A 12,395-nucleotide genomic window follows, 5' to 3' on the forward strand; every position below is an offset into this window, starting at 1 on the left:
TCCAACGGGAGGTAACTTTGTCTGCTTCCAGAGATCTCATATGAGAGGAGATGCATCCATCACTAAAAGCCAAAAGATAATTGTATTCAGAATGGGCTTTTTCATGCATTCCTTCTCGTGTACACTGCTGTTTCAGTGCTGTTAAAAGCATTACACTACTCCCTTGTTTAAAAGCCAGATTGGTCCTTCCAACCTTTAAGACTCCTCTACTCAAAACAACAAGTTATACATAATAAAGGTCAGGTCAGATACACACAATGAGTAACACTATTACAGGCCTATTGCAGACTTCTTTTTTCTTTTAAATAGTAAATTTAGCTTTAGAAGAAAAGCCTCAGAGCAAGCTACAGACCCTCTACGGCCCATTCTCACCGAAGCTGGTTCCCTTTCCTTCTGCACCTGGCAGCAAGTTCCACAACACTTTGCATGCTCACAACAGACTTAGGCCCCAGGTCTTTCCTTTCATACTACATTAATTTACTAGCATGTTCATTTTCTCAGTGTAGCAATTAGCTCTGTTGTCTTCCTTATTTCTGGCACACACGTACGCATCCCACAGCCCATCACAACACGGGAACAATGCTCTCATCATCCCTGTCAGACAGGAGAGGCAGGCTCAGCCTTCGGTTACTCATCTTATCTTGCACAGTAATTCCCTGGTAAGGCAAGTATAAAGCAAGCCAGGAAGGGAAGCAAGGAAATTACCTATATACATATATATATATACACATATAAGCAGGGGTGCCAGCTCATTTTGAAGCAGTCAATTCTGGAGACACAGCAGAGACCAGGATGGGGCAAACGGGTACCAGGAGGAAGCGACTGCTATTTCAAACAGGTGCCCTTCCTTCGCTGCTAAGATGGCTTTCTTGGAGGCTGCTGATGTTACAAAAACCTGTTACATGCTCAGAGGTTAAAAATGCTCAACAACAGCATCAGGTTCTGTAAAAAGCAGCCAGCAAAGCCCTAACTCATACTACAATGCAGACTATGATTAAATTTGCATACAGGCAACAACTTTTGGAGAGAAAAATCTAAGTAGTAAGTCTAGCCAGAAGCTAAAATGAATTGCTAACAAGCCACTCACACTTGTAACAGAGCTGACCACATCTCCTTTTCATCAGCAAAAAAGACTACCTAAGAAAGGTCAACAGATGCTCTTGAACATCTGACTGTTGGCCTTGAACTCATAAACATTATGCCTCAGAACATCTGAATTAAATGAGCTCTTGCTTTCTGACTGAATACCGTTTAGGCTTGGGGAATCATCTGTAAAAGGATTTCTAAAGAAGGTTTCTTTTAGATGCGTTCTTACTATTTAATCCAGTTACCCTCTGTGTAACTGAGCATGACCCAGAATGGGGGGGTGAAATCAGGTCTCTTTGCATCACCTTAGGTTTGTGCTGCTGCTGCTACTATTTGGTAGCATCTATGCTTGCAGAAAATAACCTGAGACAGAGTTGCTTAAAATACTAGATACAAGCATCTGCAAGTTTTATAAATGTAAAACTTAATTCAAATGGAAAGATTATTCCACTGAGGCAGGCTAAACAACAGTTAGATGCACTAAGTGACCCTGAAATGACTCCTGCACTTTGGCAGATTATTTACTGCCAATTCAGTCAATTTACATTTTTACCCTGTGTCCAAGTGCAGTTGTGGTGTTGTGATTTTTACTCTGGGCACAGATAGGATTTTACAAGCAATTAAAATAAAAATAATTTGGAAAACAACTGAACCTCCAGCCTGAAGATCAAAATTCAGATTTCTTATGCCTGATGGAGCCTAAGAACACTTCCAAATCCTGCAGCAGAGCAGGGCTGCCCATCGCAGCGCAGCAGGGCTGTCCATCGCAGCGCAGCAGGGCTGTCCATCGCAGCGCAGCAGACCCACCGTGGCTGTGCTGCACTCCCCAGCAGCTCCAGACTCGCTCACGAGGGAACAGAGCAGAGATTCTTCGCGGCGAGCACGCCGATGAGTCACGGGAGCCAGCGCTGGCAAGAGACCGGCTGCAGGCACAAACAAGTAGCTCAGATTTCATCAAACGAAAGGCAGTAAACAGCCAACAGACTTTCTAATACATACAACAATCATTTGCTACTGAGGAACAAAACAATAAATCAGTACTCTAACTCTATACCAGTTGTATCACTAACACAACCAGACATTCTTCTAAATTACAGGAAAAACACAAAAATCACAATAATGCGATTCATAATCTGCATCCGCTTAAATATTAACCAGCAACAATGATAACCACCGTTTCATTTTTATTAAGAGATTAGCTAAAGTATATTCCCCAGGGGGAAAGCCCCACGTAAATACAAGGTTTCTGCATGTCAGTTTCATAATCTGACTGTTAAAAAAAGAGACTGTAAAAGCCCAGCTGCAAACTCAGCGCTCATTGATCCACTCGCCCATTTTTTTTTTAACTTTATTTCAAACTCAGTTACAGCACTTGACCCTCGCATATTGCTCATCAGCTACAGGAAGTTCAGCTGCAACAAACCTGAAGGGAAAACAGCCAAATTTATTTTAACAGCAGTTTGGGTGTAGAGGCTAAAGTCAGTAGGTTTCAATTAAAACCTTCAGAAGATAGACTCTTCCCTTTCCTTTCGTATTTCTAGTGAACAAACCATGAAGCACTGGCAAAGAGTGTGTAAAATGTGAACTCGGCTAAAGCAAATAAACACTTCTTTTTTCCAAAATAGCATCTTCTACAAGGCAGAAGCTGACAGTAGAGCCTTGCAAGAGAGACTCTGCAGGTACAGCTGTTGTTTTCCTTCCCTGGGATTTCAAAAGCTCATCAAAAAAGAGCGGGTGAAGACTACCACCAACCAAAACACTGCATAAAATACACAGAGAGTGACCATATTTAATCACCATTTCTAGACCTTAGGAGTGTAGAGGCTCCAGGAAAGCACTACGTTCCTCCCCAGATTGACACCACGAGAAGTCTCATCACAGCAGTGCTGTGATGGGGTGCAGAGCTGAGCCAGCACCCCTGGACCTGGGGGTCCCTCCAGCCTCTTCCAGGGGCTCACCTGCTGCCGCTCCAACAAAAGCCAACTTTGCCAGCCTACTGCTTGTCACACTCGAAGTCCCAGAGTTTAAAAAAAAAAAATAAACACATAGGCTTAAAGCTACACCATATATTTGTAAATAAAATAATTTGACAGAACAAGATTACAAGTAAGAAATGAGCCCTTTCTAAGTACATGAGAAGTCAACGTTGAGTCCATTTTGTAAAGTTTTAAACAAATACCACTGAGGGATAGGAGTATTACCATAAAACATATTTTTTCCTTAATGTTTTCTCAAAAAGCTTGGACCATATACATCAATTTTAGATGAAAAATCTCCCCCTGCACACATTGGTTTGGTTACAGCTTCAGGGATCAGTGCAGCACAGTGCAAGTTTCATTCACAGATTAAAAGATATCTGAAATAGGTACAAGAACATTCTGCAAAATCTAGGATGTGATCTAACTCTCAGCAAACCCTTTCCCACTGCTTAAAAAGGGCTGAAAAGTAACCACGATGTTTAGAAACACAGAGAAAAGCACACAAGGAGATGGACTCTTTAACAAGACAAGTTAATATTTGACAGCTTGAGGAAGAGGAAACAATCACATCAGAAAGAAAATGCTTATTAATCATTGGAAGGTACGTACAGGGGAGGTTTGTACTTCGGTAGAAAAACTGAAGCTGACAAGTCTCCATTCCTGAAACATAACTATTCAGTAAGAGAGGTACAAAAAGTAAGCACTATTAACTGAAAGTGCCTTCTCAGAATCATCTGTTTTCCCCTGCTGCATCATTGTCTAATCTTTCAACAAATAAGTATATGCAACTACTTATTTCAGCTAGTCTTTGAGTATATACAATTGTTTATTGCTATCTGGCAATTTTACAGAATCTTCCTGGTCCCTTGTTTCCATCAGAAAGTGTTGTCCCCTCTTTACGTTTATATCAAAGTAGATCAAACACTCTTCAGTGCTTTTAAAAAAAACCCTTTCTTTTTAGAAACTGCCCAAGCTAAAAATATTAATGCAATGTTCACCTGAAGCAATGTATTGCAGACTATTAATGCAGAGTGCCTCCCTAAAGATGCTAAGTGCATCTTTAGCTACCAGAAATCTCACAGAGGGCTACGGCTTTGAAGTGCTCTGCTTATTTTTATTAAAAAAATATGACTGACATTTACAGCATACAGAATGGGAGACTAGTGCAATATGCAGCATTGATTGTTTATTCAATAAATATTTAACCCAATTATTGCCAACCAAGGCAAACAGTGCAGAAATTGTCACTTAAAGAGATACAAAAGTTTAATAACATTTTTTTCTATAAAGTCAGTTGCTACTATATTCATACAACTATTTCAAAAAGGTTTTTCTGCTTCAAAATTGACGCTACCATTATAAAAATATAGAAACATAGAATTTGGGGGTTTAACATGTCTTTGCAAGTCTAACTTTTACATTTATATAAGAACATGACATTTCTGTATTCAAGAACTTATTAAAAGTAAAAATGAGTGCTACAGTAGAGACATTTTCTGCACTGACGATTTCATTATAGTTCTTAAATACATATCTCTTGGTCCTGGATATACATTTAGAATGAAGTAACTTGCATCTCACATTTATCCTGAGGTCAGCTGTGTAAAAAGGAAAGCCAATTCTATACAGATACTTGCAGGCTTTTTGTTCAAAACATGAGGTTATTTTTAAACAAGCCAATACAACTCTAGGGGAAGGAAAAAAGGAGGAAAAAAACCCACCACCAATGTTTCAAGAAACAATCTAGTGTCATTTTGAAGATTTTTTTTTTCCAAATATACATTGGGTGTAACGTCCAAATGCTATATCACCCAACTAAAATTTCGGTGTGCATTTGCCAAATTTTAAACTTAGAAACCATTCTGAAAACACATAAATCCCCGTGAAGAGTCACCTTAAGCTTCTCATCTCAAGATCCCGACCCTCAAGGCAGCTCCTGCGAGGAGAACCCCGCTGAAGTCTCTGGGAATCTGCAGAGTCTTCGGGTCTCCGTCACTCACCACGGGGCACGGTTAGGACCTTGTCAAAGCTCCACTTTGAACACAGCGGTTATTTTCAATAGCACCAACAACCTCTCCGACACCAGCATCAGGCAAATACAGATGACATAGGTTTGTTTCTTCCTGAACGAGCACAATTGGTACAAGGCACCGCTTGGCATAGGAAGTCATAAATAAGAGCAAAACAAGATAATTTTGAAGTTCTGTGACATTTAAGTTTGCAAGTTATGCCACATTTGAACTCATTATATACCATGGTTAAAAAAAAAAAAAAGATGGTCTAAGAGATTAACCAAAACATCACTGTTTCATACATGCTTACAGTTTCTCCTCCCCATATCTGAAAAAACCCACATAACAACATACCAGTATGAAACATTAGGAAGTATGGGTTGCTAAATTAAAGTACGTATTACTCGCCAATCTTCCACAAAAGTATAACCTAGACAAAACTCAAGTATGAGAAGTCGGAAAATATTCTGATAACATTTGCAATAGTCTATCCCTGCAGAGGAGTGAAAAAACCTATTGTCTAGAGAATTCATAGATTGAGGCACATTGCAATTGAAGATATTCAGGCATATTTTATGGCTAGAACAGGATTTTTCTGAGGAACCACACTATAGACTTCCCCAAAAGCAGCTCCATATGGTTTGAAACGCAAATTGCAACACGTGGGAAAACAAAAAAGTTTGGTCCTTAATCACTACTGTCTTCATCATCATCATCATCGGATACATCATTTAAAGACGATTTAGGTGACTGGCTGTAGGAGTCTGATCTCGTGGACTGACAAGCAGTCATCTCCCCAGTAGAAAGAAGATCGTAGCAGAAGTCGCAAATTCGCACGGGCTTGGAAGACTGGCTCGGGAGGAGAAATCTCTTTTCGGAGCAGGGCCCGCACACGACAAAGCCGCACTTGCGACAGTGGTGACGGCGGTTGACGGGCGTAAATTTTGCTTTCTGACAGCGCATGCACACAGTGGCCTCCGAGTCTGGAACCCAGACGGCTGCATGTTCGTTGCTCGGAGTCTTCCCGCTTTTGGAAAGCAAATCAGAAACACACTTATTTATGTGGTTCATCCACTCAGACTTCTCTGTAGCAGTGGCAGCATACACTGCAAAAGACTTTGTTGGGGTCTTGATAAGCCACCCATTCCGTAAGTCTCCCTCATCCTGGATGGAATCAATAGTGACATTTTCCAATGGGATTATGTGCTGTTTATTGTATTTCTTCTTCTGGATGACAATGTTGCCATAAACGAGAATGTCATTGAACAAGAAGAACTGCCTCGCTTTGGGCTTCTTTCTACACAGCTTTGTCAGTACTCCCTCTCCGATCAGAACACGGCCAGGAATAGTCAAAGGTTGACCAGCTGCTCCAAAGCAGTTTTCCACTATACTTATTCTTCTAGTATTTGCCTCGCTGTTTGCCAAGCGATCCACCATCTTTCACAAGTATCCTAAAATTAGGAACACCAAAAATAAGAAAAGTTTGTTGTTAAAACAGGACTGATTGAACAGCAGCCTTCCCCAAAGGAAGGCACCAACCCCACATTTCTTAAAATATCTAACAGAACCTGCTGGCTCAGAAGCACCGACTTAGGCTAGATTTAAATAAGTATTAACACCTAAGAATTTTTAGCAACCAATTAGTATTTTTTTCAAAAGCAAAAATGTTCCCTCCAGCTGACAGCTATCTTTATCATACAGACAGCACCCACAGCACCGCTCACGAGAGCCTCTGGCAACAGACTCAGAGGCTTCCCCTCTGGTAAGGTTACTGCATCCTGGTTTAATGCTCACATCTCTCTGCAGATCCTCCTGCACCTACTCTCTGGATGGTAAAAGAAAGGATCCATTGTTCCAAATTCTAACACTGATGGAAACGACTACTTAACTGAGCAGACTGGAGACCCATGTTAGTGTTAATAGAATAAAAATTACGCAATTGATGTTTGCATAGGAAACCATCTCTAAGCTCAGTATTTCCTTTTTCAGTACATAAACCTTAAATCATGCGCTAAAACCATAAATCTGCCTACCAGAAACATTTTGTACAGGCCACAGCTCGCACCCCCCCCCACCTGCTTCCATGGCAAACTCTGGAGCCAGGAGCAGCGAGTGAGTCACGGCAGGTGGCTCATCCCCTGCTTGCTGTCATCTTCTTGCAGGGCCACCCCGGTCCCCCCCTTCCTCATCTACTCGAACCACATGTGCATCCATCACTATCAGGCGACATGCACAGGCAGACGAGCAGAGGACAAGTCACACAACTCGCACCTGCTCCTGAGAGACACCAAGTGACCTGCACCAGCTGAAAGTTCAGGCACAAAGGCTTCGTATTGCAGAAGGTGCTAATTAACCACAAAGTACATGTTCCAGTTACGGATTAAAACCACCCCTTGTCCTTCCCCAAGTAGCGAATAAGATTCTCTTGTAAGGGTGAGATTCCTGAGGCATCCAACAGGGAACTGAAAATAAGAAGTTAATATAGTGATTCATACCTCGGCAAACCACTTTTTAGCCCATGTTTTACCCCAGGGCTTCCTGGGTAGAAGTCAGGCAAAGGGAACTCCTGCCTGTCTGATGCAGATCTGCTCCCCCCAAGCTCCCCCTGACTACAGCCACAAAAGTTGTTTGACAGAGCAGCAAGACAGCTGGTAGAGGCAAGACCTACAGACAGACCTGGCTCTGGCCATGCAGGAGACAAATCTCCTGAGCTTTCCCTTCCAGCTACTGCAGGTGCTCATGACATCCTCTGGTAGAAACCACTGCTTTGAACAGGTCTGAAGGAGAGCCGAGTAACATATGCTCCAGCACCAACTACCTGTGCTTCCCACCACGATACCAGCTTGGGAAGTCCTCTGTGTTCACCTACCTTTTCTTTTGAATCTACACTGCCTGCCACCAATACAGCATCAGCCCATAACCAAGACAACACTGGGCTGGTGGTGGCAGAGAAATCTCTCAAGAGGCCTCATCTACATAAGCATTTACCCATGACTACGCAAATCCTCATGCCCAATGTTATGTGTGATTAAAAAAATAACCTATAAGTTACTGCTCTGAGAATTTAATTAGTTCCACACTAAAGCAGTCTGACAAGTTGGCTTCTCAGATATAACTAAACTGACCTTTTTTAAGCTCTGCACACAACATCATCTTACATAAAAGTCTGACACTGAAGACAGAAGAATTTATTAAAGATATTACTCAGCACTTCTTTTGAATTTTCTTCATATGCCTTACAGCATCAGTTACAATATGCGAGTATTATGTTTGGTAGAATTACCAAGCCACCAAATTGGAAATCATTTTCATCTGTAGAAGGTCAAGACAAAACACAAACTGACTTATAAAAAGGGTTCAAGACATTTAATTGTGCTGCATCAAGGCACATAAGCAAGTACACCTATATTATTTTCACCAGGCATCAGCCAACCTTAAAAAAAATACACACCACTCAAAGGCTGACTTTCTCCAGTGCCCTGACCAGTGATTCCCCATTTAATCAGTTCAAAAACATTTTCTTTACAGTAAGTTTAAGCCATCTTCACTGCAAAACAAAGAGTTCTTTTCATTCTTCAATCAGAATAACCATCACTACCTGTGGCAGATGCACTCAAATTCAGTTGCCTGACTGCCAAAGCTCAGGACTGGGATTGAGGGTTAAATTGCCACTAACTGCCAAATAACCATTCCCACCTAACAACATACCAGCAATGAACAGCCTTTGTAAAAGCCAAAGCTGAACCAACAGACTTCGAAAAAGCAAAGAGTCAGTCACTGGGTTGGTCTGAAGTTATTTAGTTATTTAGTAATCCCATGGGAAGAAAAAGAAATAATAAAATAAAATAAATAAAATAAAATAAAATAAAATAAAATAAAATAAAATAAAATAAAATAAAATAAAATAAAATAAAATAAAATAAAATAAAAATCAGTCAGCAGAGTGTAAAGGGGACAGACCAAACAAATACACTTTTCTGCAGGTATAAGTCAACATGCACTACTTCTAAACTTACACTTTTATATTAATTGCCTGCAAATTACAGCGAGCTAAATGCTTTTGCTAGTGCACGTGGAACACACTCATTCCCCCCCAAGCCCCACAGTCATACACATGAGTTTCAGCAAAGCAAGCTCTTGGTGTGAAGTTGCAGCGACCTGTGGTAAGTACTCACTGCTTCACAACTCCAACTCAGCACCCTCCGCACTCCCTGCCAATAAACAGCAAACTCTGCTCAAGGTCACCACGAAAGCTTTCAAAATACAAGTCGCTGGGAGAAGAAAACAGGGGGAGAAAAAGCTAAAGGTTTTAATTAACTGTTCTCTAGGATGACCTAAGAGAAAACAACTCTAACCGGGATCATTTAATAATCATCCTGGCTTGACACCAAGACACATGACTTCAGAACTTGTGCTGAAGACTGTACTTCCAGCTTGTGAAAATAATCAGTTACTGGACTTCAAGCAAGAATTCAGGGCAAGTTAAAGACCATTAAGAAAGACAAGATAATCACATCTCTTCTAGATTAAAACTTTATAACATTCAACAAATTCTCACCTACCACTCTCAATTCAGGTAGTAAAAGCCACAGACTGCTGATGAATTATTCTACCTTTCCATGGCATGAATTGTACTTTCCCACACAGATTAGACTTTTTAAAATTAGCGGTCTGACATTTTTAAGTTTTTAGAGAACTGCAAATCGAAAGTTCACCTGAAATCCTGTGCAGACTAATGCTCATTCACCTTCACTAGCCTCTTCTGAGAAAGGAAGTCCAGAAATGCATAATGAGAAACTACTTGGAAAGTATTATGATTACAAATAATAATGAATCATGGGAAAAAACAGACCAGGAATACAAAAGAGAAGGCATCCCTAAGTTGTAAGAGCTAAAGTTAGAAGAGGTGCACCTCTTCTGCTCAGGAGCACACAGACCAAGGAGAATATGTTAAATTTAAAGACTGTCTATACACACAAAGGTACTTTTAACCCCAAGATGTCAGAGTCCAAAAGCTCTGCAAGTTTATCAATTACCAGTCTTTCATAATTACAACAATCTTTTCTTAAAGCATATTCAGATACATAGTAGAAGATGACAGATCACATCCATACCCTGGAAGTTCATGGCAATTTCCTCATCTCTGCCAGCTAAAAACTTTCTTCAGAAGTTTCTGCTGTTGGCCACTATAAGAAGTGTGTACCAGATTACTGTCCTCAAAACCCAATCAAACAAAGCAACTCCCAAGTGATGGCAAATTGCTGAAAACATGCCCCAAATCTTCCCCAAAGCAAATGAGGAACAGACCAGAAACAGGGGCTTCGAAACAACAGGCCAGGCAGCTCCACTTAAGGGAAGAGTGGGAGCATCTTATACAGAGTCTCAGTTTATGGATGCTATGGAGTCAAAAATCTCAGATCTACTGTTCAGACTTATCATGTTTGACTCCAGTTTCACACTTTTTGCACACAAACTCACAAACATCCCCAGGCCCTCATGCAAGAAGGACTTCATTTGCCTATAAGGACGACCAGTCCATCACATCAGATTCATCATCTGTGTCCTGACTGCAGTGTAGTACTACTGGCTGCCAGGCTTAACATCGCAACAAACAGACCACCTTGTAAGAAAAATTAGCTACACAGAGCTGCACCATGAGCAGGGTTTAGCAGCCTTTCTGAATAAATAAATCTCAACTCTGAAAATGCTGCAATACCTTCAGTTTGTGCTCCTTCTCACACACATGCTCTCAGTAAGCACATTTCACTATGAGGGTGCTGGGCAACGACTTTCATCTCCCTAGTGTAATATGCTATCTAAAAGTGACAAAATATTTCATGACACAGAAAGCCCCAACTCCTCTACTATATGCAGAACTGTCTTTGACACTAAGTTATTTCTACTTTTACTCACCAGAAGCTTCTACAGAAATAACAATTCTGTTCAAGATAAAGATCTTCTTGCTCCTCTACTTCACTCCAGTTTTACATTTGTATCCTGTTAGGAGGAACTTCAAAGTGAGCAAACGTGGATGCTACTGAAACCTTTGAAGAATTAACAAGTTACCCACCTACCTAAAACACAACCCCCGTTGAGGAAGTCATGTATTTACTACAGTTATTAACATTCCAGACTAATACAGCAGGAAAACAATTCTGTTAGGGTTGCTGTGCACTGACCAGCCACTTCCCACAAAATTGTTTCTTTCTGCCACTGTATCCTGGTGACCAAACAGACAACCTCCCAGGACTTCATGCTGCTACAAGTCTTATTTTAAATAAGAAAATGTTTATGTGCCAGCTCTGCTCTTGATAGAGGTCAGATTAAACCGCACAGAAGAATAACTGTCATTGATGACAGACGTAAGGAGTCAACTAAAAAGAAAGCAACTGTGACTGACACAGCTGCACCTAATTCAACACTGCCAGGAAAGTCTTCTACTACTACATTACCACTGTAGCAGTTGGCGTGATCGTCAGAGCAGAACCACAGGTAACAGAAGGGTGCTGGCGGGGAGAAACGCTATGATGAAAAAAGCTATTCTGGTGTAGTGGTGCAGACTGCATAGAGCTCAGCACAAAAACCTCTCCTCGCCCCAGCTCAGCACATACTGTCATCATGACCAGCGCTCCCTGCAGAGTGCAGGACAGGCACAGACGTGTGCAGGAGAGGGACACAACCTGGATTCCAGGTTTCTTCAGCGATACAGCAGATCCAGCAGCGCTCCGTTGCTTTCTGGCCTGGGCAAAAACAAGTCTTGTCCAGTATAAAGTCCCTGCTAACAAGCATTAATTAATAAGCATCTAATTTTTAGCATTATTTTTCTTCAACACTCCTTCAAGGGAGGGAAATGCTACTGGCCTTGCCATAATTGCCAGTTCATCTATAATCATCTTTCCAATTGGGCTGTTAATGATTACATTTAACACATCGCATTAATACAAACCAGCCAGGCAAGATTTCTCAGAGCCACAGTATCAGGATGCAGGTAGCTCATCCATTACGATGTACATTCACAGTTAAGGTGACAGCTTCAAGGCGAAGAGAGAAAAACAAAAGAAAAATAAAGAAAAAAGTGTATTTAAGCTGCTGGGGGAAGTACAGGAGCTCAAAACCTAGCACACAGAGGCCCTTCCAGTCCCAAAGCAGCAGCACATCCTGGATGTGTTCAAGTCAGATGCAGTAACACAAGTGCAATAAAAAAAAAATTAAAAAAAATAAAAAAATTAAAAAAAATAAAAAAAATTTAAAAGTCTCTAACCACAGTATCTGATCGCACCATTAGGACGGATGAAATGAGATCTAGATATTGTTACAG

The 12,395-nt window shown here is 41.0% G+C and overlaps 1 protein-coding gene across 7 annotated transcripts in view; it reads right to left on the reverse strand.

The window, feature by feature from the left end:
- Positions 1–3,137: 3,137 nt before the first annotated feature.
- The window catches only part of PLEKHF2 (pleckstrin homology and FYVE domain containing 2), a 31,926-nt gene continuing 22,668 nt past the window's right edge, over positions 3,138–12,395 (reverse strand). For all 7 annotated transcript variants that reach the window (XM_071803938.1, XM_065832919.2, XM_071803935.1 and 4 more), the window contains one exon: positions 3,138–6,528. In XM_071803938.1, the coding sequence (XP_071660039.1) occupies positions 5,765–6,514 (750 nt within the window). In that variant the 5' untranslated portion in view covers positions 6,515–6,528 and the 3' untranslated portion in view covers positions 3,138–5,764. The remainder of the gene's footprint in view (positions 6,529–12,395) is intronic.

The sequence above is a fragment of the Patagioenas fasciata genome, chromosome 2 (assembly GCF_037038585.1).
Source record: "Patagioenas fasciata isolate bPatFas1 chromosome 2, bPatFas1.hap1, whole genome shotgun sequence".
NCBI classification, from domain to species: Eukaryota; Metazoa; Chordata; class Aves; order Columbiformes; family Columbidae; genus Patagioenas; species Patagioenas fasciata.